At 45.6% G+C, this 22,628-nt stretch overlaps 1 protein-coding gene across 1 annotated transcript in view; it reads left to right on the forward strand.

Moving 5' to 3' along the window:
* LOC119459051 (carboxypeptidase B) overlaps window positions 1–15,503 on the forward strand; it is a 34,231-nt gene extending 18,728 nt beyond the window's left edge. The window contains exons 5-11 of the mRNA XM_049670042.1: window positions 1,577–1,675; window positions 2,214–2,312; window positions 4,721–4,831; window positions 5,467–5,563; window positions 6,873–7,075; window positions 8,864–8,948; window positions 15,084–15,503. Coding sequence (XP_049525999.1) covers window positions 1,577–1,675; window positions 2,214–2,312; window positions 4,721–4,831; window positions 5,467–5,563; window positions 6,873–7,075; window positions 8,864–8,948; window positions 15,084–15,271 — 882 coding nt within the window. The 3' untranslated portion in view covers window positions 15,272–15,503. The remainder of the gene's footprint in view (window positions 1–1,576; window positions 1,676–2,213; window positions 2,313–4,720; window positions 4,832–5,466; window positions 5,564–6,872; window positions 7,076–8,863; window positions 8,949–15,083) is intronic.
* Window positions 15,504–22,628: the final 7,125 nt, after the last annotated feature.

The following is a 22,628-nucleotide window of genomic DNA, read 5'->3' on the forward strand; positions in this document are numbered from 1 at the left end:
TTCAGCTTTCCTAAGAAACTACTACAGGGCTCCGTTTTCGCTACTTTTAGATGCGAACCAGCTTATGGTCGGGGCTATGTCCCTGCCTCCATCCGCCATGCGGTGTCCACACCCGCACTGCGCATCCTCCTCCCCCTCCTCTCCTTGTATGTATATGTATAGTATATGTACGCCTAGCTCCGGCTTCCGGAAGCCGGAACCGGAAGCCGGCTTCTGCTTCCGTTTCCGTTTCCACTACCGGTTCCGCTTCCGGTTCCACTTCCGGCGTTTTGCCCGAATGATCCCCCGGTGCTTCGCCCACTCATCATCATTCACTTTGTCCTCATTCTCCTCCCGCAACGACGCGATGAGTGCCACGGACAGCGCCAGCGTCAACGCCAGTGTCAGCGCCGTGAACAGCGCCGCGGAGAAGAGGGCTCGAGCCGCTGCCACGAAACCGCAGCGGCGACAGGCCGATCTGAAAACTAATGGGAACTTGAGTCGACCCCATGGCTGCTTCGCATACTACTCGGGGTTCCCCTACGGGAAGATGGTGTAATTTTTAGATGCGAAGCATCTTATGCTCGGGGCTATGTCCATCCCTGAATCCACCGTGCGGCTTCCACACCCGCACTGCCCATGCGCATCCTTCTTTCTCCCCCTCCTCTCCTTGTCTCATCTCCTCTCCTCTCGGCATTCCTCCTCTCCTCTCCAACGCTCCTCTCCTCAGCGCATGCGCATCCATTTCCCCCTCCTCTCCTTGTCTCATATGCACTTCTCTCGGCATTCCTCCTCTCCTCTCCGGATTGCGCAACGAACGGCAACACCTGCGGCTCCATGTGCGATGATGCGAAGCAGCTTAGGTTAGAGGCGCGACGGTAGGCGTCCCAGAGGCACCGGCAACAGTCACCAACACCGCGCGCGTTCGGTGCGAACGCGGGCAAAACGCCGACGGCGTCGACAGCAGTTCTGCGCGTTGCTGGTGCTGCTTTATGTCCAAGTTTATGCAGCTGATAAAACTACTTTGAGTCGACCCCATGGCTGCTTCGCATACTACTCAGAGTTCCCCTACGGGAAGATGGTGTAATTTTTAAATGCATCGTTTAGTTATAGCGTAGGGATAAAAATTAGAAACACTTACAAAACAAGCACTTTTGCGCTGGATACACATAGTGTCGATTACCTAAATATTGATTTCACACATCGTAATTAGTAATCCTCAACGGCATCAGGCCAAATATGTTGAAGTCACGATTAACGATTTTGATAGTCCGGACGTGCTGTCGCCGTCTGTCATTTGCCCTTGATTTCACGGCATTGTGGGCACCTGATCTGAGTAAAAGTAATGTATTTGCATTTACAAAGATGCAGCCTACTAATACAGCCTGATATTGTTATTTTTTTAATTGGGTTTCTTTTATCTGACTAAGGAAAGCAACGTCATTACAGTCTAAGGGGCAGGCTCATGTCGGAAGACCATTGCATAGTACTTGCGATGTGGGTCTTCTTGACTTACCTTGCCTTTAAGCTTGTCTGTACCTCGAAGAGAACTTGGCATGTTCGGAGAGATTGCGTGCTCATTTTGTTACGTTTTCAGTTCAAGGACGCCCTCCAGCAGTACGCAAAGGAGTACGACCACGTGTCTTACACGTCTATTGGCCAATCATACGAAGGGAGGGACATCATTGGCGCTCACGTAAGTGAACCGAATATTTGAAACGCTCAAAATAGATGGGGCCCTCAGGGTTGCCAGCGTGATATATCCATTATTCCTGGGCATAGCTTGAGATCTCTTGCGAACAAGGGAGACTCTTGAGAGATCTCGTAAGGTTTGTAGTCTGTAGGAGAAAAAAATGCCGCAGTTTTTCATTGGTGGCGTTTTTAGTACAACGCAATGCTGGAGATGACTTATTACAAATCATTGAGCTCCTGAACCTGCGAATTTGAAGGGTTTAAGGTGTGAAGAATAAAATACACAAAAAAATAAAATATTGCTCAGTATACCTTGGCAAAGGAAACGTGAGTTATTGTTTGTTAGTGGGACTCTTGAAGCTGTGAAAAACTACACTTATGAAGACCTGGGATAATTAGGGGCTGGAAGAGGCATTCATCCAGCAGTAGACGTAAAGAAGCTGACAGTAATATTGTCAACATGCTCTTTGTTATCATCACACGTTGCCAGCCACGCTCCGGAGGTTTGGCTATTAGGCTGTTTCCTTTCTGTTTCATTCTAGATCAAGGCCAAGGACAATCTGCCCATCGTCTTCTTCGAATGCGGTATCCACGCCAGGGAATGGATATCCCACGCTACCTGCCTCTACATCATTGATCAGGCAAGCATACTAACCAGTGCTATTATATGCCGACGCATCAATGGAAGTTTGGTAGTCCCCGCATGTCTTTATTTGGCAACGAGCCTTCAGCGTATATCCTATACCAGGCCCTGTACGTAGTACAAGCAATGAAAAACCGGCCGCTCAACATGCTTGAGGGGGGAGGGGGGTGTATCGGTTGCAAAATACTGCACTAACTATCCATGAAAGCTTATACGTTCCCATACGTAATAGCCATCTTCAACAGTTAGGGTCATTTTGTTAGATTGTCCGTAACAATAGTAGCGTTCCAGCTGGCGATAAGTCTGCAAAGCGTAATGAAAAAGACTATAAATACACAGTGTTGGTGAAGTGAACATGTTGTTCATGACGACTGCGACTCTGTGGGAAAAATGCACCTTGCAAAGGGGTCACTGGGCTTCCCAGACCACCGGTAGCGCCTGACGTCGCCAAAAACCAAAGCCGTCAAAGCTGCCAAAGCCGAGCTCTGTCGTAACCCAACTGATAGTTGTGGTACCAGAATTGTTCGCGTGCCAGTGTTATTCTCTGCGATGCTATGTGCAATTGAAGGAAAAATGTATGAAAGCGCACACGAGGATGAAAGAAAGAACAGACACGGGACTTTAAGACACTTAAAGATTGGGAACAAGGTTCTCGTGGGCAGATGCAACGTTAAAACGCTTTGACAGATTGTGAACAAGGCTACCGTAGCGCAGCTGAAACGTTGGGGTGTTTTTACTTTTTGGTAGATATCCTAGACCCTTCCTTTTTACTATGTATCATAACGACCAGACAGAGGTTCATTTCACGACAGTAAAAATATTGTGACGGGGTGTCAAATAGATAAAAGCGGGACAGGACTTATAAACAGGGACTGTTGACAGAGATGGCCAAGATGGCTGAACACGCGCAGAGTTTTCCGGCGATCGTCGTCTTCTTCCTTAATGCAAGGAGGCGGCCCCTAACATCAAACCGCCCCGGCGGGCTGAGCGCCGTCTCGGCGCAGACTAAGTACACGAGGAGGCGACGGAAAAGTACGGCTTCAGTCGGGATACGTGCACGAAGTCACGAGATGGTAGGGTAGATGGTGAAGAACTGTGCAGTGGGGTGATTTCGTAGTTCACGTCACTAGGTTGCCGTAAAACGTTGTAAGATCCGGTGTAACGCGATAAAAGCTCTTCGGCGAGACCGACGCGACGAGAAGGGGTCCAGAGAAGCACAAGAGATCACGGAGAAAAGCAGAGGTGCCGGTGACTGCGGTCATAACGGTCCTTTTGGCATAATTGCGAGTCAGATAGTCGTCTTCTTTTTTAATGCAAGGAGGCGGCCCGTAACAATATACTTTATTCTTAAGACACTATGCATCATTTCATAATTAAAATTCAGTATAGTTTTAGCTTCCCGAAGAAACTACCACAGTGCGCCGTTTTCGCTACTTTTTAAATGCATTGTTTAGTCATAGCGTAGGAATAAAAATTAGAAACACTTGCAAAATAAGCACGTATGCATCATTTCAAAATTCTGTAAGGAAGCGTATGTCAACAACCTGTTAATCGAAGGCTAGTTAATTACTGATTTTCATTCTTGGCAAAACCAATTTCAATTGCCTGAGAGGTCACGTGACCCGGGAGGGCTCCTCTCCTCCCTGTAGCCGGGATGAGAGGAGCCGACCAATCGGAGCGCGCGCCGGGGAGGAGGGGGAGAGGCGCCGGGATTTAATAGCAGGTGTTGGTGCCGCGCGCGCTTCGCACGATGGGCGCTGCTCGGAGAGAGTGGCGTCCACTGACAGCGATCGCAACGCCATGCTTGTAAAGGAAAAAAAAACACATGATGGCGCATCTGCGAAAACCCAAGCAATGGGAGGGACTAAAAAGTGAATAAAAGCGTTTTCTACCCTACCTTGATGTTCGTGTCTCACTAATAAAATGCAGCCAGTTCCACGAACTGAACTCTGTCGAAACAGCGGAGATGTGGTCGTTCCTGCGGTCTAAAGCGAAGACTACCACAGCAGCGAAAAAAAAGAAACATACGCGACAAGCGCAGTAACAGAACAACCATAGCTCCGCTGTTGCGACAGATTTCATGTCGTGGAACTGGCTGCTTTTTCATTACATAAGAAAAACATTTACATATGTGTAATGAAAAAAAAATAACATTAACAGTAAAACGAAAGCTGCAGTCCCACTTGGAGTGGCTTTTCCTCATTGAAATTTTATTTGGGGTTACCATGGTTTCGATGCTGGATATCAGGAAATGGCGAGTTGCCCTCGCGCAAAAGTTATTGGAATTATTCCTAGTTGATGTTAAAAGCGATTACATCAATCCCTAGTTGATGTAATTGCTGTAACGTAAGGAAGTTTATTCGCTGAATGTTTTTTTTTTCTTTTCGTGTTTGGTGTGCACGACAGCTCGCTACACAGTACGAGACGGACGAGGAGGTCAAGCGCCTTGTGTCCAAGTACGAGTGGAGGATCTACCCGGTGATCAATCCTGACGGCTACGAGTACACGCACACCGATGTGAGTTACACAGAGCTCCGAGCAATGTCAAAGCTGCAAGGGAGCTAAACGTGATTTTACTTCAAGTAAGGATAGCAAACAAGTAAGAACGGTGAGATACTCGACGCTTATTAAAAGCGCTGGTTGAAGTGCACCCAAATGGAAAATAACGATAAAAATAAACTCACCTGCGTAAGTAAATTACACTTCTGCTAGGGGTGTGCGAATAGTGATTTTTGAGACCGAATCGAATAGTGCCAGAAGCGATTCGAATCGAATTCCGAATAGTTTACGAATCATAAATAATGAATAAACAAAATTACCAAAATTCCCACACGTAAGAAGTTTTAAGCGTATCTGCCGATTTTTTTTTGTTTCAGACCAAACAGCCTTCCCCTGCAATATACAATGTCTCCTAAATCAGTCAATCATTTAATTTTTTTTAAATTTTAAGTTTTTTTAATTTTTGCTTGAAGAAAGTATTTGGATTGCACGTAAGAATGATTGTTCGCATTCTCGAAAGATCTAGAGATACTTTCACATCCATTCTCCGCTCAGGGGCCAAATGGGAATTTCTAGCGTGTCTGAACAATGCCGAGGCAGTGTCTTCGAATCACTCACGCTCGCATAATTCGAGCGCCACAACATGGTCGCAGGACCGCCTGTGGAGGAAGACTCGGTCCGTGAGCCGCCTGAACAGCGAGTGCCTAGGGGCGGACGGGAACCGAAACTTTGACGTCGGCGACTTTTGCAGTGAGTTTCGTTTTACTAAGATTTATTTCCGTTGGTTTCTCCGTTGTTTGATCACACGCCTCTCCGCTGCTTATAACGGGGCGTGCAAACGCATGCTGCACGCCCCGTTATAAGCCATGTATGCCAAGCATGTACGTCAAGCCTGTATGCCAAGCATGTATGCCAAGCAAAGCGTCTCATACTTCAAAGAAAGCCAAGCGGTGTAATAATTCTCATTTCCTGCTCAAGTCCTAGAGGTCTGTACGCCACGGTCAGAAAAACGGGCAAGTTTGCACTCGGTTGCGCAAAGCTGAGACACAGCGAAACTTACTGGCTGCTACTGTTAAGTATTAACTTGGTTGCTGCTAGGTCTTAACCTGGTTTAACTTAACTACGCATGTAGGAAGGTATTCTCAGGCGATCATTTTTGGAAGTACCTTCCCTTTCGCGACATTTCGCGTGACTAGCGCTGGACGCGTGGGCGCCTACGAGTGACAGCGCTCCTGGTATGCCACAAACGCAGGCAGGCTAACCAAGTCGGCCGACGCCGAACGCGATGAAGGCTACCCGCTCGATGTCAATCAGCCAGCTTCGCTGTGTCCTGAGCTTTGCGCTGCCTAGTGCAAGCTTTCGCCTTTTTTTTTTTTCTTCTGGCTCAGCGCACCGTGGAGAGAAGAGAGGCGGGGGTCGGGAAGGCAGGGAGCTGGCGAGGTGCGCGTGGTGTTCCGCAACTTCTCCGGGTTGCCATGGCTCCCGGCAACCCGGAGAAGGAGGAGGAGACCGCGTGCATCTCCTCCTCGTTGCCATGGCTACGGCACGACAGTTACTTCGCAAGCACCACAAATTACGGCTGGCTTAAACAGCTTCGCTGTTAATACACGCAAGAGTTCGGAAACCATTCAACATATCTGGCGCAATTCATTCCTTAGGGCCTTTTCGAAAAGCTTCACTAGATCTGACCTTAGCACTTTTATACCGTCTGTTATATTTGACGCTCGTTTCTGAATGCTGCGTTGGCTCTACGGAAGGCCTACGTCTTGCCGCGCGTTCCCACCGCCTAGTAGGGCGGCGTTGCTGGCTGTTCTTAGCTCAACGATACCGTTATCCGGCTGCACGTTCTGGTCGATGTCCTCGTTATAGGCGATCGCTTCGGGGCTGCGACAAAGGCTGCGTTGTGGGCTGTTATACGACTGACATTTGAAACTGGCCACGCCGTCACCACACGAGAACGCTTATGGAATTACTTAACAGCTTCGCTCTCAAAGATGTGACGCAAGCGCTCGCTGTTTCTTGTGCCACACGACTGAGGCTGAACTAACGCATTGCGCAGAGGGACGCTACAGTGGCGACCCCTGCTCGGACGGGTACTGCGGAGACGGACCCTTCTCGGAGCCGGAGGTTCGCGCCGTACGGGACGCTGTGCTGTCAACCCAGGGCCGCACCGAGTTCTACTTCTCGATGCACAGCTTCGGCCTTTACTGGATGTTCCCGTACGCATACACCAACGTCAGCGCGGCGAACTATGAGCTGCTGGTGAGAGTTCGCTCGTTTGGCTGAAAAACTGCTAGGGGGGTGGCTAGAGGCGAAAATTACTCGAGATTTGCAAAAGTAACGGACACTGTAAATGCCTGTTTGAGGAAAAAAAAAACAAGTCTGCAAGCTGGAAGCCGTGACGTCAGGCAGGTCAAACTGGTTTCTCGTTGAAAGCATCAGGGTGCAGATCTCTAATGGCTTTTAAGTTGCGTTGCTTAAAGTATTTGTTAATCTGAATTGAAATCCGTATGTCAGACATCGCGTCCCATGATTTCAGTGTGATAACGATGCTATCAATTTGGCAACATTATGGAAGGATTCTTTCGTAAGTAAACTCAGGCAGAACCCATCTCAAGATGGCTGTCACCGTTAATGCGATTATAATTCAAGCAGCGTAGCAACACATGGTACTCCCATTGCCCAAACATATCATATTGAGCCGCATACTGCACCGGCGCTCCTGTCTCGTGCTCATCCTGGACACGCTGCTCCACCCCTTCCAAAGTGCGCGCGTAAGATCGACACGGTGTTAGATTGTTGCCATGGTAAATGAAGAGGGATTGCAATTTGACCTCATTATGCTTATTAACCTTCACATCTTATGGTGTTTCCGTATGACTGGGTTTTATTGGGAGACGGATGCTCGGCGTACACGAATCTATTTTTTAACGCGATAGCGTTTCGGGACCGTGTCATAGAAAATGCGGCGTCGGCTACCGGCGTGTGATCGCGAGTGGCGCAGAAAAACATCCAACCACATCGACTGCGCAGGCCCTCCACGGGGTGCAAGGTTTTGGTGAACAAAAATTGAATTTCTCACAGTGAAATCCGTCAGAAAAACGGTAAAGTACGACTTTACCATTCGGTGTCGTATTCAACGTCGGATTGTTTACCAATGGGCGTCGGATTGTAATTTGAATGTACGAGAAAACCTAATCCTGCTACGAGGAAATTCAAACACAAACCCCTTTTCCAGCATTTCTACCAGATCTGCGCGTGTCGGGGCTATAGCAAACAATTAATAAAATAATAAAAAAGGTGCCAGGGATTTATGTTGCCCCTGGAAAAACGTCTGTCCAGCAATGCATTTCAGTTGAAAAGTGAAGCCGGCTTAACGATAACGATGCTATCAATTTGGCAACATTATGCAAGGATTATTTCGTAACTAAACTCAGGCAGAACCCATCTCAAGATGGCTGTCACCGTTAATGCGATTATAATTCAAGCAGCGTAGCAACACATGGTACTGCCATCGCCAAAACGTATCATATTGAGCCTCATACTGAACCGGCGCTCCTGTCTCGTGCTCACCCTCCCCCCGCCCTTCCAAAGTCCGCGCGTAAGCTCGACACGGTGTTAGATGTTAGATGTTAGATTGTTAGGTGTCAGATGTTAGAATGAAGATGGATTGCAATTTGACCTCATTATGCTTATGAGTGATTGAGGGATCGGTGTAAGCTTGGTTTTTGTAAGCTGGCTTTCCAACATTCAGTGTTGCAGTGCATGAGGCCTACTTGCCGTTTACGAACGATGCGATGCGAACGGGTCCCGATAACGCTATCGCGTTCTACTCTTAAAGGCGAAGCTTAAGCGTCCTCCAATTTTTTCTTTGTCGCTCCCCATAGCTTTGACGTAACTTAAGCGTGACCGTTTTATCGTCATTCGTTTATGTTGGAACTTAACTGTGTATAAACGCTTTTCGATTTATTGATGACCGCGTGCGTTTTATGAAAGCTACTTGCACCGAAGTCTTGTTTTTCCTTTGCTAACAATAGTACTTTGTTTCAGCTCAATATCTCACTCACAGCTACGGAAGCCATCAGTAAATTGCGAAGAACTGAATACGAGGTTGGATCCATCTCAAAATTAGTCGGTGAGTATATGCAGCTTCTTGCATCCTAATTTTGATAAGGAGACGTTATTAGTGAATTGATTGGTTCAATGAATGATAGGTTCATGACATATGCGCACCGGGTATTTTGTTTCGTTAGCGTTCACAAAAGAGATCGCTAGATTTGGTGCTTGTGCGCAAAACTTTAGCGGGAACTTACTTTCTTTTGGCTAGGTTTTGCTAAACGTAAAATACAACCTTGTGGGGGCGTGGAGCAGAGGTAGAATACCCGGCTTCAAATCTGAAGGTCGTAAGTTCGAATCCTACTCCAGTCCACTACATTTTCAGGCATGGAGTGGTGCCCGACACCGGCAAGGAATATATATATATATATATATATATATATATATTATACTGCCGAGAGCTAGTGGGGCTATACTAGCTCAGGTGCAACCAAACTAGGAAGGCCCACTAAGCTTCATCAAAGTCACTCCCTCACCAGAACAGGAATTGGCCTCCCTGGTGCAGTACTCGGCCACTACCTCCCTTATGACTCCGACAATTAAGCCATGGCCCTCAGTCCCCAGTGGCTGCGGAGCACCTGACCAAGGCGGTGGTCAGACCTGCTACGTGGCAGAGGGTGCTAAGAATCTCTGGGTCCGGACAGGCCGCCAATAGAAACTGAACCTGGCAACGTTCAACACGCGCACCCTCTCGAGTGAAGCTAGCTTAGTAGGACTATTTGAAGAATTATCAGGCATTGCCTGGGATATTATTGGCCTTAGTGAGGTTAGAAGAACTGGTTAGGCTTACAGAGTGCTGACTAACGGACATGGCCTCTGCTACAGAGGTCTTCCGGATAAGAGAGAATCCGGGGTAGGATTTCTCGTCCATAACAACATAGCGGGCAAAATTGATTAATTCTACAGCGTTAGTGAGAGGGTAGCGTCGTCGTAATAAAGCTGAATAGGAGGTACAAAATGAAGGTAGTACAAGCCTACGCCCCAACCTCTAGTCATGATGATGAACAAATAGAAGAGTTTTATGAAGATGTTGAATTAGCAATGAGAAAGGTGCAAACTCAGTATACTGTAGTCATGGGCGACTTCAATGCAAAAGTGGGGAAAAAGCAGGTTGGTGAGCAAGCAATTGGCAACAACGGCATCGATTCTAGGAACGCAAGAGGAGAGATGTTAGTAGAACTCGCGGAAAGAAATAGGCTCCGAATAATGAATACCTTCTTCAGGAAGCGCCGCAACAGGAAGTGGACCTGGAAAAGCCCTAATGGAGAAACAAGTAATGAAATAGATTTCATACTCTTTGCCGATCCAAGCATAGTGCAGGATGTAGAAGTGTTAGGTAAGGTAAAGTGCATGCACTGACCATGGGTTAGTGAGGTCTAGGATTTCTCTCAATTTGAAGAAAGAAAGAGTGAAATTAGTCAAGAGGAAACAGGCCAACCTAGAGACAGTAAGGGTAAAAGCAGACCAATTCAGGCTGGTGCTCGCAAACAAATATGCAGCTTTAGAAATTGAAGATAAAGACAACATAGAGGTCATGAATGAAATAGTAACTAGGTTGATCTCAGAAGCAGCAATTGAAGTGGGAGGTAAGGCACCAAGGCAGCCAGTAGGTAAGCTCTCCCAAGAAACAAAGGACCTAATGAAGAAGCGACAAAACATGAAAATGTCCAACTCAAGAGATCAGATAGAATTCGCTGAACTGTCAAAACTAATCAACAAGAAAAAAGTAAGGGATATTCGAAATTATAACGTGGGAACGATTGAGGAAGCCGTAAAATATGGACGCAGCATTAAATCAGTAAGAAGAAAGCTTGGCATAGGACAAGGCAAGATGTATGCACTGAAAGATAAGCATGGTAATATCATCAGCAATTTCGATGACATAGTAAAAGCAGCAGAATAATTCTATACTGACCTGTACAGTGCCCAAAACAGCCAAGCTACTTTCATTCAAAATAGTGATGAACCGGATACACAGGCTCCTTCTATAACTAGCGCTGAAGTTAGAAGGGCCTCTAAAGACATGACCAGGGGAAAAGCTGCTGGAGAAGATGGAATAACAGTAGATTTAATCAAAGATACAGGAGATATCATGCTTGAAAAGCTTGCGGCCCTTTATACGCAATGCCTCACAACTTCATGTGTACCAGAGAGCTGGAAGAACGCCAACATTATACTAATCCATAAGAAGGGAGACGTTAAAGAATTGAAGAATTATAGACCCATTAGCTTGCTTTCAGTATTGTATAAAATATTCACCAAGATAATTTCCAATAGAATCAGGGCAACACTTGACTTCAGTTAACCAAGAGAACAGGCTGGCTTCATGAAGGGGTATTCTACGATGGATCATATCCATGTCATCAATCAGGTAATCGAGAAATCTGCGCAGTACAATCAACCTCTGTATAGGGCCTTCATAGATTATGAAAAGGCATTTGATTCAGTAGAGATACCAGCAGTCATAGAGGCTTTGCGAAATCAAGGAGTACAGGTGGCATACGTGAATATCTTAGCAAACATCTACAAGTATTCCACAGCTACCTTGGTTCTCCACAAGAAAAGTAGAAAGTTACCTATCAATAAAGGGGTCAGGCAAGGAGACACAATCTCTGCTATGCTATTCACTGCATGCTTAGAAGAAGTATTCAAGCTCTTAGACTGGGAAGACTTAGGAGTGAGGATCAACGGCGAATATCTCAGCAACCTTCGGTTAGCAGATGACATTGTTCTATTCAGCAACAATGGAGACGAATTCCAACAAATTATTGAGGACCTTAATCGATAAAGTGTAAGAATTGGGTTGAAGATGAATATGCAGAAGACAAAGGTAATGTTCAATAGCCTGGCAAGGGAACAAGAATTCAGGATCCCCAGTCAGCCTCTAGAGTCTGTAAAGGAGTCTGTTTATCTAGGTCAATTACTCACAGGGGACCCTGATCACGAGAAAGAAATTTACAGAAGAATAAAGTGGGGTTGGAGTGCATACGGCAGGCATTGCCAAATACTGACTGGGAGCTTACCACTGTCGTTGAAAAGAAAAGTGTACAATCATTGTATTCTACCGGTGCTAACATATGGGGCAGAAACTTGGAGGTTAACAAAGAAGCTCGAGAACAAGTTAAGGACCGCACAAAGAGCGATGGAACGAAAAATTTTAGGACTAACGTTAAGAGACAGGAAGAGAGCGGTGTGGATCAGAGAACAAACGGGGATAGCCGATATTATAGTTGCCATTAAGCGGAAGAAATGGAGCTGGGCAGGCCATTTAATGCGTAGGATGGATAACCGGTGGACCATTAGGGTTACAGAATGGATACCAAGAGAAGGGAAGCGCAGTCGAGGTGGGCAGAAAACCAGATGGAATGATGAAGTTAGGAAATTTGCAGGCGCTAGTTGGAATACGCTAGTGCAAGACAGGGGTAATTGTAGATCGCACGGAGAGGCCTTCGTCCTGCACTGGACATAAAATATAGGCTGATGATGATGATGATGATGGTGATGATGATGAAAATACAACCGTGGGAGACAAAGGCGCACATAAAATGATGGAAGCTTTGCGTTTGCTTTGTTCTTACTATGTGCGGTAGTTTTGAATTATTGGTGCCTAATATGAAATATACTGCCAAGAGAGAAACTATAGAGTGTGCAAATAGTTGTTTTGCGGTAATGGCTGCGTAGGAGCATCAAACATGCATTAATGCAAAGCCACTGGCCTTCGATCTTTACGATCAACTCGATCACTCGGACGCTGCTGTAGGAGGTGTCAAGTCATATTTCATTCGAATTAAATAAATATTACTTACTATGAGCAGCTCTGACATACATTGTTAACCAAACTCAAGCAGGAAAAAAATAGAACTACGATGGCATTTCATGAATGCGTTGACTGTCCAGCCACTTCCGTTTCTTTTCTGCCTTAATCACCATAGTCACGGAGTGACTCAATTGTTTTTTACTGCAAGTGGAAGTTTCTTGTGTAATGTACAACCATGCAATGAACAAAGTCTGTAATCTTAGTATTGAAGTCAGAGTTCTGTTGAATTGAGTTTCACTTATTAATTGTGAATTGGAATGGTAGTTTGAGAGATGCGCTCACGCTACGTAAAAAAGAGGACAGTCTTCCGCCGGATAGCAATCGATATACGTGTGTGTTATGATCAATTGAACTCCATCCACGGCAAGTAGTGGTACGCAACCACAAATAAAAGTACCAGCATTGCTCGCGCGGCATCGGCGCTTATTGTCTGCTTTTTTGAACTAGAAGACAACGGACGCGTGACAAACCTCGCCGCCAACTGGGTTGCAGCACCAGAACCTCTTTGTCGCACACCCATAATATAACGAATTAATTAAACCCGTACTGAGTTTCTTCTGCAGCCGCGTGTTGCTCTTCGGTAGAGGTAAATTTCCCCTTTTGTAAGGCTTTAGCTTATTCCGGGTTTTTCACGGGGATTACTCGGATCTCTCGAAACTGACATGAGAATTGATAGCAAATTTGAGAACCGTTACCACGGGCTGCCGTGGCGCGCAACCAATCTACGAAGTGTTATTTCAGTTTTGGTAATTATATACCAACTTTGGAGTTTTATCCCGTATGGTTTATTTATTTATTTATACATACTGTCAATCCCAATAGGGATTATAACAGGAGGGCAAAAGGAGACAGGCATTTAGCACAAGGCAAAAAACAACAACAACAACAACAACAACAAACGAACATGATACAACAAGACGCCGTCCAATCTACACAAGCAAGTTATACCGCAAATTCTACAAAGGTAAATTGTACAGACAAAATGACATTGGCACTTGAGGTAAATGAGAACAAAGGCAAAAATATGAAACTGTTCTAAAATTGTGAGGCTAGCAAATCGCTTTCATTTAGTTCAGAGAAATGGGCTAAGGATGTGCTACTGGTAATGGAGGGGGTCAGGTTATTCCATTCTCTGATCGCCAGGGGAAAAAACCAGAATTTGAGGGCATCTGTGCGGAATCTGTAAGAAGCCAGTGTGTGAAAGTGTTTCAGGCGGGTAGTTCTTGCTTCGGATTGCTTAATATAACGGGACTTGTCTATATTTAGGTGGTTGTGTAACAGTTGGTACATTACCTTTAAGCGTGCCAATTTTGCCTGGTTTTTTATGGTTAGTAATCCGGCCTTCTTAAGTAGTTCTGTACTCCCACCATAGCGTAAACGAGATATACTCGGATCCTGCTAATTAAAATTGAAACGCTGACAAAGTGTGTTCCAATCAAGCTGCAGCTTCCTTGTTTCATTTTTATCAGAACAGGTTTGTGCGGCTTCGTTTCGTGGTTCCCGCTTTACCGTGGCCGTCTTGGTTCGGCAAACGGTACATCATCAAACACGTATTCGCTAGTGTGTCTTTGTCGTTGTCTGACTCGAGTTCCTCACTGCATCAACTCTTAAAGCTGCTTTGAGTGTCGTCACTTTACGAAGACGGAAAGGTATCGGAATAGTACGATGCGAATCATCTGTCGCTGAAGCACAACAACGAAATACTCGAGTGTTGTCTGTCCGCTACAGAGACGATACTAGTTAGTGGCCGCCGAAGGAAGTACGTTACGAAGGCTTCTGGTCGAATCCACACATTTAGGCGGTGTGGAAGCGACTGCCACGTCAGGTAAAATGTACGCGATAACCGCTCCTGATATGTCATTGTAACAGATTCAAAGAGCGAAAAGCTTTGTTCCGTAGGCACTCCAAATCTGGCATGAGAAATTGAGGATGAGAATCGGCTGTGCTAAAAATGGGAAGGAAAATTGGAAAGATAAGCCATCCCATAGTGAACAAAACTAGGAAAGACTCGTCATTTACTCCTAATGTTTACTTTTTCCAACGATTTCACAAAATCAACGAAAATAAAAGCTTCGAAGGCGTGTTATGTTCGTTTTCGAACAGCGCTCTCCCAGTTCCCTATTAACATGACCTTGCCGGACACATGATGCCGCACATTTTTATTTGCGGGAACCCCATTTTGGTTGTGTGCGCGCCAATAGAGAAGTATATTACCGAAGGGTTACTGAGAACATTCTCAAAGTTGCATGATATTTTGCGAACCTGTCAGGCATACGCAGTAGTGTTTCTATTTTTACATTAACCCTCTTTAAGACTGAGCGATGTGTTATTTTACAGCCCGTGTACCTGGAAGCAGCGTGGATTGGGTCTACGACCACGGAGGCGTCAAAAAGGCCTTCGCTATTGAGCTAGAGCCGTCATGGCGGACGTTCGATGACAGTATGGCTTTCGCACTGCCTGCCAGGAAAATCTTGCCTTCTGTCAAAGAGACCTGGGTTGGCATTAAAGCAGCCGTCAACTTGTGACACCGTGTGTAAACGTACCTTGGTGTTGCTTTGTCTTTTTGTCTTGTTGAACAAGACAGGACACACAATTTTTCATAACGAGAAGACATTCCGGGATTTTCGGTTGGACTCATGATTTACAGAAATGAGACTCCCGTAATAAAAAAATTATCTGTGGTTTTGCGTGGTTAAATAATTGTCGGTGAGAGAAGGCGGCTAAAACATTTATCTCGAAACGGCTGAAATAATAATAATAATAATAATATTAATAATAATAATAATAATGAACAAAAACATTCAATCATCGTCTTCAACTGCGCTGCATGCGGGTGTTATCAGGATGCTGACAAGACATTTACGTACGAAGAAATTGTGAAGTTCGGTTTCCAGCACATGAGAAAAGGCGTTGGCAAAGAGCGAGTTTGAATGTTTCGAGATCTGTTAACTTTAATTTGCACAATCTGACATATGTACCTACACTACAATAATCAAATTTGTAGTGAGGGAGGACTGTCCAAAGACGGCGCGAGGGCCGCGAACGAATTCACCAGCTTCCCGCGGTCCAGTTTATATTTTTTAGTGGTGCTGGTATTGAAATCACAGCATATAGTCATACATGACGAGAAAAAGTGCCTTTTCTTTTCACCAAACACAGTGCACGACTTGAAGCGTTGGTGGGGTCAGGTACATTAAAATAAAGCGGTGGTATAGGCATCGGATCTCTTATTCGCAGCAGATAAAATAGCCGCTCGATCACCGAACGTATTCGTCAAGTTACCACTGCCAAAGCTGCAGTATTGGAACAGTGTCCATCATTTATTCGAACATGCGCTTGACCGATATGTTTCGATTGAATGTTTGTGGACAGTAGCGCCTGTGAAGACGTGCTTTTATATACCACACACAATTCAATAAAAGCTACCCGCAGCTATACGTGCACTTGATTTTTCACCTGCGTTATTAATTGGGCTTAGGTTATAGACGAAGCAATTGAAGCCATCGTTAATTTGCCCACAGTCAGCGAGGGCACATCGATGCTGACTCCTTCGGTGCAGTTGAGCACCCTGAACAGCAGACCTGAACGCTTTGCATCTGTTAACAGATAAAAAAGAAGTCCCAGTTTCGTCCGAAATGTGAAGCATTCATTGCGATAGCAAATAGTAAACAGCTATACGAAGCAGGGCATTCGGACCTCCAGTACGAAGTTTTATCAGCTGCATATGCTGCTGTCATAGCGCACACAGACAAACACGAACTCCTCCACTCGATGACCGCGAACACTCGCTGTCAGAACGCTGTATGATGAAGAGAGGCAGCAACACAGAGCGTATTCCCCTTCGTGCTGCCTCTAGCTTCAACGCTAACTAGACTCTCACAAATTCGATGCAATCTGGTACGTATCGAATCATGCTCGGATCTTTTTGGTCTTGCGTTATCCGAAGCTTTATTAAACTCACTTCAATCACTGTGGCATTCTTCTGCTGAACACGGGGTTGGGGCTTGATTGCCGGCCTCGGCGGCCGGTCTCCAGTAAAAGTTGGAACGCAAAACGTGTCATGTAATTGTACTTTTGCGAAAGTTATGACTCTTGCAGGCAGGGGCATTGCATGATTTGAGATAACGCATTGAATTTTTGTTACGTTCAAATATCTGATACAAAATGTGCCATATGTTCAATGCAATAGTGTAAAGATGAACTTCTCTGTGGTTTCTGTGATGCAGGTGCGCATTGCGTCATGCAGTGAGCTCACTCATTTCTTTGCGATTTACTAATGATTCCCACTAGGCAAATGTCTGATTGAATTGCTGTTTTAACGCGAAAGTGTTAAGTGCCGCATGTCGCAGAAAATCCGGCGACGGCGTAACCACTGGCGTCGTTGGCGCGAAATAATCATACCACATCATCCCGAACCACGACGTCTAGGCAGGCCCTCTGCGTGGCGCAAGGCGTTAGTGAACAAAAATTGAATTTCTCAAAGTAAAATCCGTCAGAAAAGTCTTAAAGTATGACTTAGCCACAACCTACATACGTGATAACGTCGGATTGTAATTGGAATATACGAGGAAAAAGCCTGATAAACAGCCAGGGATCCCCTTGAATGCTATCACTCTCCGCTCTTAAAGGCCAAGCTTACGCGTCCTCCAAATTTTGAGAGCACACTTCACGTAAAATAGTGCAGAGGATTTGGCACCCCTGGTATTTCTGAGAGTTCTGGCGTGGGTACAATATTTATGTATGCAGCAACATTCACTAACGAAGTAAGAATTCCGACGAACTAAACATTCAGCTGAGAGAAATAATTGCCGTTCAAAGGGGATATGCAGCGTCAGAACCTTAGTAAGGTCGATAATTGGGTAAGTTGTCTAATGACAATATTGGGGAAAAAAAGAGCGGTGGGGAGGAGGTAGGGGCGTATTCTGGTATTACAAGTTCAGTAACATCCTACTAAACTTTGTAGCATTGTAGGATCGCTCTTCAATGAACACTCGACGATGCCTTCAGTAAAAATGTAGTGATTGCTTGGCTAGCTAACGCTTGCTGTTAACAACCTTATACTAAGCATTTGATAACGCGAAAGCCCCATAACCTACGTGAAAGTCAAGTTAATAAGCGTTGCTCTAAAGCCCAATCTGCAGTCTGTTATTTCGTGTTGTCGTAATATCAAGGCGATATTATTGTTACGATAGTGATTCTTTGATGACATGGTTGCATGCATGAAGCAAGCTTGTGTGATGACCCCAGTTTTGTATATTATGCCTCGCAGCAACTTTTTAAAAAATGACCCTATACTTCTTTCCAAGTTGCGTCCTTAGGACAATGGGTTTGACAAATACAATACTTTAAATTTTGCATTTCTGCCGAATACATCTGTGCCCCCTGTTCTGTAATTCGGTTCACAGGTAGAGGAAGAGCAGTACATGGGGCCTTTGGGCCGTCCCGAGATTTTATAAACCTGCTATGAGGATTGTTCTGCGATGTCCTACGATGTATTTTGATGACGCGTACAGTCAGTCGCGCTTCATGCACTAAATTATGAATTGGCGATTCTGGTAGGGAAAAGAAAATTCAGCAGCCCTCAGCAGCGATTTCTTAAGCGCGAACTCAAGTACTGCGACAACAACCGGCTCTGATTGCTGGCACGGCCATGTTTTAAGGGACAACTTTTTTATGATATATATAACGTCGTCTTTGTCCTCTGCAGTATTGTCTGTGAGTTCGGGTATATCAATATACCGGATATATCGAACTGTTTCTAGCACATAAGGCGGTTCGTTATAACAGACTTCAACTGCACATGCACGTACGCCTTCACCCTCAGAGTCTGTGTGGGGCCACGACCTCGCACAAATTACCAAGCGCGAATGTTGAGCGATAGCGCAGTTATCAGTACTTCCTACTCCCAAGCCCAACACGCCTGGGTGGCTTAGCGGTTATGGTGTGGCTAGAGAGTGTGGCGCTGCTTAGCACGAGGTCCCGGTATCGAATCCCGGCCGCGGCGGCCGCATTCCTGTGGGGGTGAATATCAAAAACGCCCGTGTCCCGTGCATTGGGGGCACGTTAGAGAACCCCTGGCGGTCAGAATTATTCCGGTGTCCCCCACTGCGGCGTGCCTCATAATCAAATCGTGGTTTCGGCACGTAAAATCCTAGAATTAAATTCAATTCCCAACCGCATATAACCGCAGGGACGTGTATTAAAATCCTCGAAAACTTGTGTTAACTGCACGAGCGCTTATTTTGCCGCCCACCACGCGTTTCATCGACGCTGTTCGTTTGTGTCACACCTTATGTGTCGAAATAATGAGACCGTTCAACATCGTATGCTAGGACCTACCGCGGTAGCCCCAGCTGCGCAGCTAAGCTCGACGTCGTGGGTCAGCGTGACACGCATTTCGATGGGAGAGAAATGCGAAAACGCTCGTGTACTTGGACTCGCGTGGACGTCAAAAACCCCAGGTGGTAAAATTATTCCCCGACTATCCCACTATGGCATGTCTAGTAATCAGATCGCGGTTTTGGCGTTTTAGCGCGTAAAATCTCAGAATTTAACTTTTTCTTAGATCACGCATTTTCCTGTTTGCAGGTTTCTGCGCTTTAGAGATATCTGCGAGTTGAGAGGTGGGGGGGGGGGGGGGGGGAACGGAGCTGGACAGGCCATGTGATGCGTAGCGCAGATAATTATTAGGGTTACAGAGCAAGTGCCAAGGAAAGGAAAGCGCAGCCGCGGACGGAAGAGAACTAGGTGGTGCGACGAAACTAGGACATCTGCAGGCATAAGAGAGTGTCAGCTGGATCAAGACCGCGTTTACTGGCGATTTAACGGCGACGCCTTCGTCCTGCGCTGGATATAAAATGTGCTGCGGACGCTGAATATGATCTATTCACAGGTGCCATGCCTCGATTACGCACACCGCTCGCTCATCGCGACAACTTTGAAGTGATATCCCCTGTCAGCCGGTTTACTATAGCGCATCGATTGTGAGCAGTTCAAGCATGTGAGTGGTGGGTAAATGTTTCGTTTGCCTCGCCCAATCACTGAGGGCGAAGACGAATATCAGGAGATGTACGATGTGAGAATTTGGTCTTGTTGGTGTCCCATTCGAGAAAGGTCAATTGCAGCACATGGTAGACGAGGCAAGAAAGAAAAAAAAATAGTAGAGGCAGAGTGCCCGGTATCACATGTCAATGAAAGAACGGCAAACAACGCAGCCTGCTCCGGAGACCCAAACTTTGGTTTGAAACACTATAATCAATAACTATAGTGTGTATACTATTAGCTCATCACAAATAGAGCGTCTAATTGTCAGAAGGCAAGGAGGGCATAGATGAAAGTTGTCGAGTAGTGCATTTGCGCATTTACGAGAACACCAAACTTGAACACTTATTTCACAAAGGAGGGATGCATTTGCTTACATTGAATTGCCTGAAAAATAAAAGAATGAATGAGTTCCGGGGTTCGCAGACCCAGTAGCAGAGAGCGCATCATCACTAGCACTTTAATATCAGTGCTTGCGCCCGAGTCGAACAGTAACACAGAGAGAATAATGCATATTTGAAGAACAAACCACGTTAAGCAAGGTACTTATACAAGTAAAAATATAATGCTTTTTTAAAAGCATGGATTTCCGGATGCCTTATCTTAAGAGAGAGCGAATAGAATCAAGCCACGTGCTCATAGCATGCGCTTCTATGAGAAAATATGTGTTTAGAACTAGTTTCGAGACATACGTTCCGTGCGCATGTGATGAATTGCATTGCTCTTCCAGCTACAGTATCACATAAAGTATTTTGCACAGTGAAGGAACATATTGTCTAAAACAGCAATACATTTTGTGAAAGATTTAAGTACTTCGACTACACTTACGAGTGCTGATGCAATTACTGCTAAATACCACGTGCATACTTCGTAACGGCATTCGAAACCACAATAGTAGCCGCTAAACAAGAGAGCAATGTTCTATGAGAGTTCAATGTGGTCACTTTGTTGCCGCTGTCTCACATCTACCTGCCATTATGGGACCTCAACGCTTAGAAAGGGGTGTTTCTCCCCAATCCGAAGGTGTCCCCGCCTCAATGGGTGCATTTGGTGCGCCACGTGGGAAATTGCCGCCATGGGAGCGGCCCAAAGCGCCTTTCACTTTCACGTCTAAGGGGTCAACCTACAGTCATATCCTACCTATGTTCGTATATATATGACTACTTGTCCGCTTATACACAAACACAGTATAGTTTCTTACGGGCTAGATGGGGCGAGTAAAAATTAAAGGTACACCAAACCTTTGGATCCTCCATTTTTCTTCTGCATCATCTGCGATGATGAATATTCACCACCTAGCACAGTAGTCAATCATTCCAAGTTGTTGTTTCATTCTTAAACGGACAGTCCTGGCGTCTTCCCCAACAAATACCACACTTCTCACCTCTTTTCCGTTCATTTACGATTTTTAGATAAGTCTGTCTATGAATCACTGCACTTAACACTGACTCTTTCAGATGTCTACCAGAGCTATTGGTCCTGCTGCAGACAACCAGGAGCCATCAAAATATAATGAGAGAAACTAGAGACAGCTAATTGGATGCAGAGAATGGAAACAAAAAAGATCACGGACATTTTGAAGAATGAGAAGGAAGAAATTAGAAGGGAAAATCTGTACGACAAACCAAAGGGCAGCGCCTTGCTATTTGAGCCTCGAGCTGGTTGCCTAAGGAGAAAGACATACCGGAGCAAATACCGGGAGTTTCAGCGAACACTTATATATTTTTTAGATGTTGCCTGTGGCAGATAGCACAATTCTAGTTCATGAGCTGGTCTACTCTAAGAGGCGGACATTTGTTGCACAAAAAATTGAAATGCATAATCGGCTATTTAACAAAAATTCACTAATTCAGTTTTTTAATAATTACCTTAAGGCCATATTGCAATTTACTATTTCTAGCCGTGCGGTTCACCAGGCGGATCCACTTGAAACGAATTCTCAGGTTGAAACCAGTTTCAAGATATTAATTCCTGAACTTTGCAGAGAAATGCATAGGCGTTCCAGTTACTTTTGTGCTTAAATGCATAAAACGACGTTTTTTTTAAGCCTCAAGCAAAACGCCGACAGCGCATGGCTTTTAGGTTAAATCTTCTCAGATTTTCAGACTGAAATATCAAAAGTGCGAAACGATAAGAGAAACCTGAAAATGAGGTAATTCTTTTGGCGCGGCTGTACACCCCCTCCGTGATCGGCCCACGCAAGAGGCCGCGTTTCTACCAGAAAGCTCGCTTTCGTGCATAGAGTTCGCCGCCAGCGTTTACCGGTAAACATTACGGTTACATAAGAAGCTGCAGTTGCCAGGAAGCGTGAGAAGCAGTGTTGCGACTTCAGGGTGGAGGACGAGAGACGGACTATTTGAGTAGACGAAGAAGAAGCGAAAAGCTTTATACAATATTTACAGATACTTGATGATAGCGTATACATGTAGCGCATGTATACGCTATTACATGTAAGAGCGCATCAGAACGACTGGGGGCCTGGTGGCGACTCTCTGCTCTAACAATGGGCCGCCTCTCGCTTAAACCCCTTTGGCGAATTCGTCGGCAGGAGCCAGGCGGGGTGGGTGCTGACGTCCTCCGCGTCGCATTCTTCTATCGTCGCGGTAGAAGTGGAAGCTCCCGTCGCCTCGATGATAGGCACGTAGTATGGCACAGCAGCAGTCAGGTATCTTTGAATGATATCGCGTTCCACTCTTAAAGGCGAAGCTCAAGGGTCCTCCAGGTGTTTTCTAGTACACTCTATACACTTGCAGGCGCAAACCGCCATTCCTCGCACGGTGAGGCGAACGCAAGGCGGGCGGGCGCGAGCTTGCGTGCACTGGTAAGCGTACGTGTGGCCTG

Source organism: Dermacentor silvarum, chromosome 7 (genome assembly GCF_013339745.2).
Source record: "Dermacentor silvarum isolate Dsil-2018 chromosome 7, BIME_Dsil_1.4, whole genome shotgun sequence".
NCBI lineage: Eukaryota > Metazoa > Arthropoda > Arachnida > Ixodida > Ixodidae > Dermacentor > Dermacentor silvarum.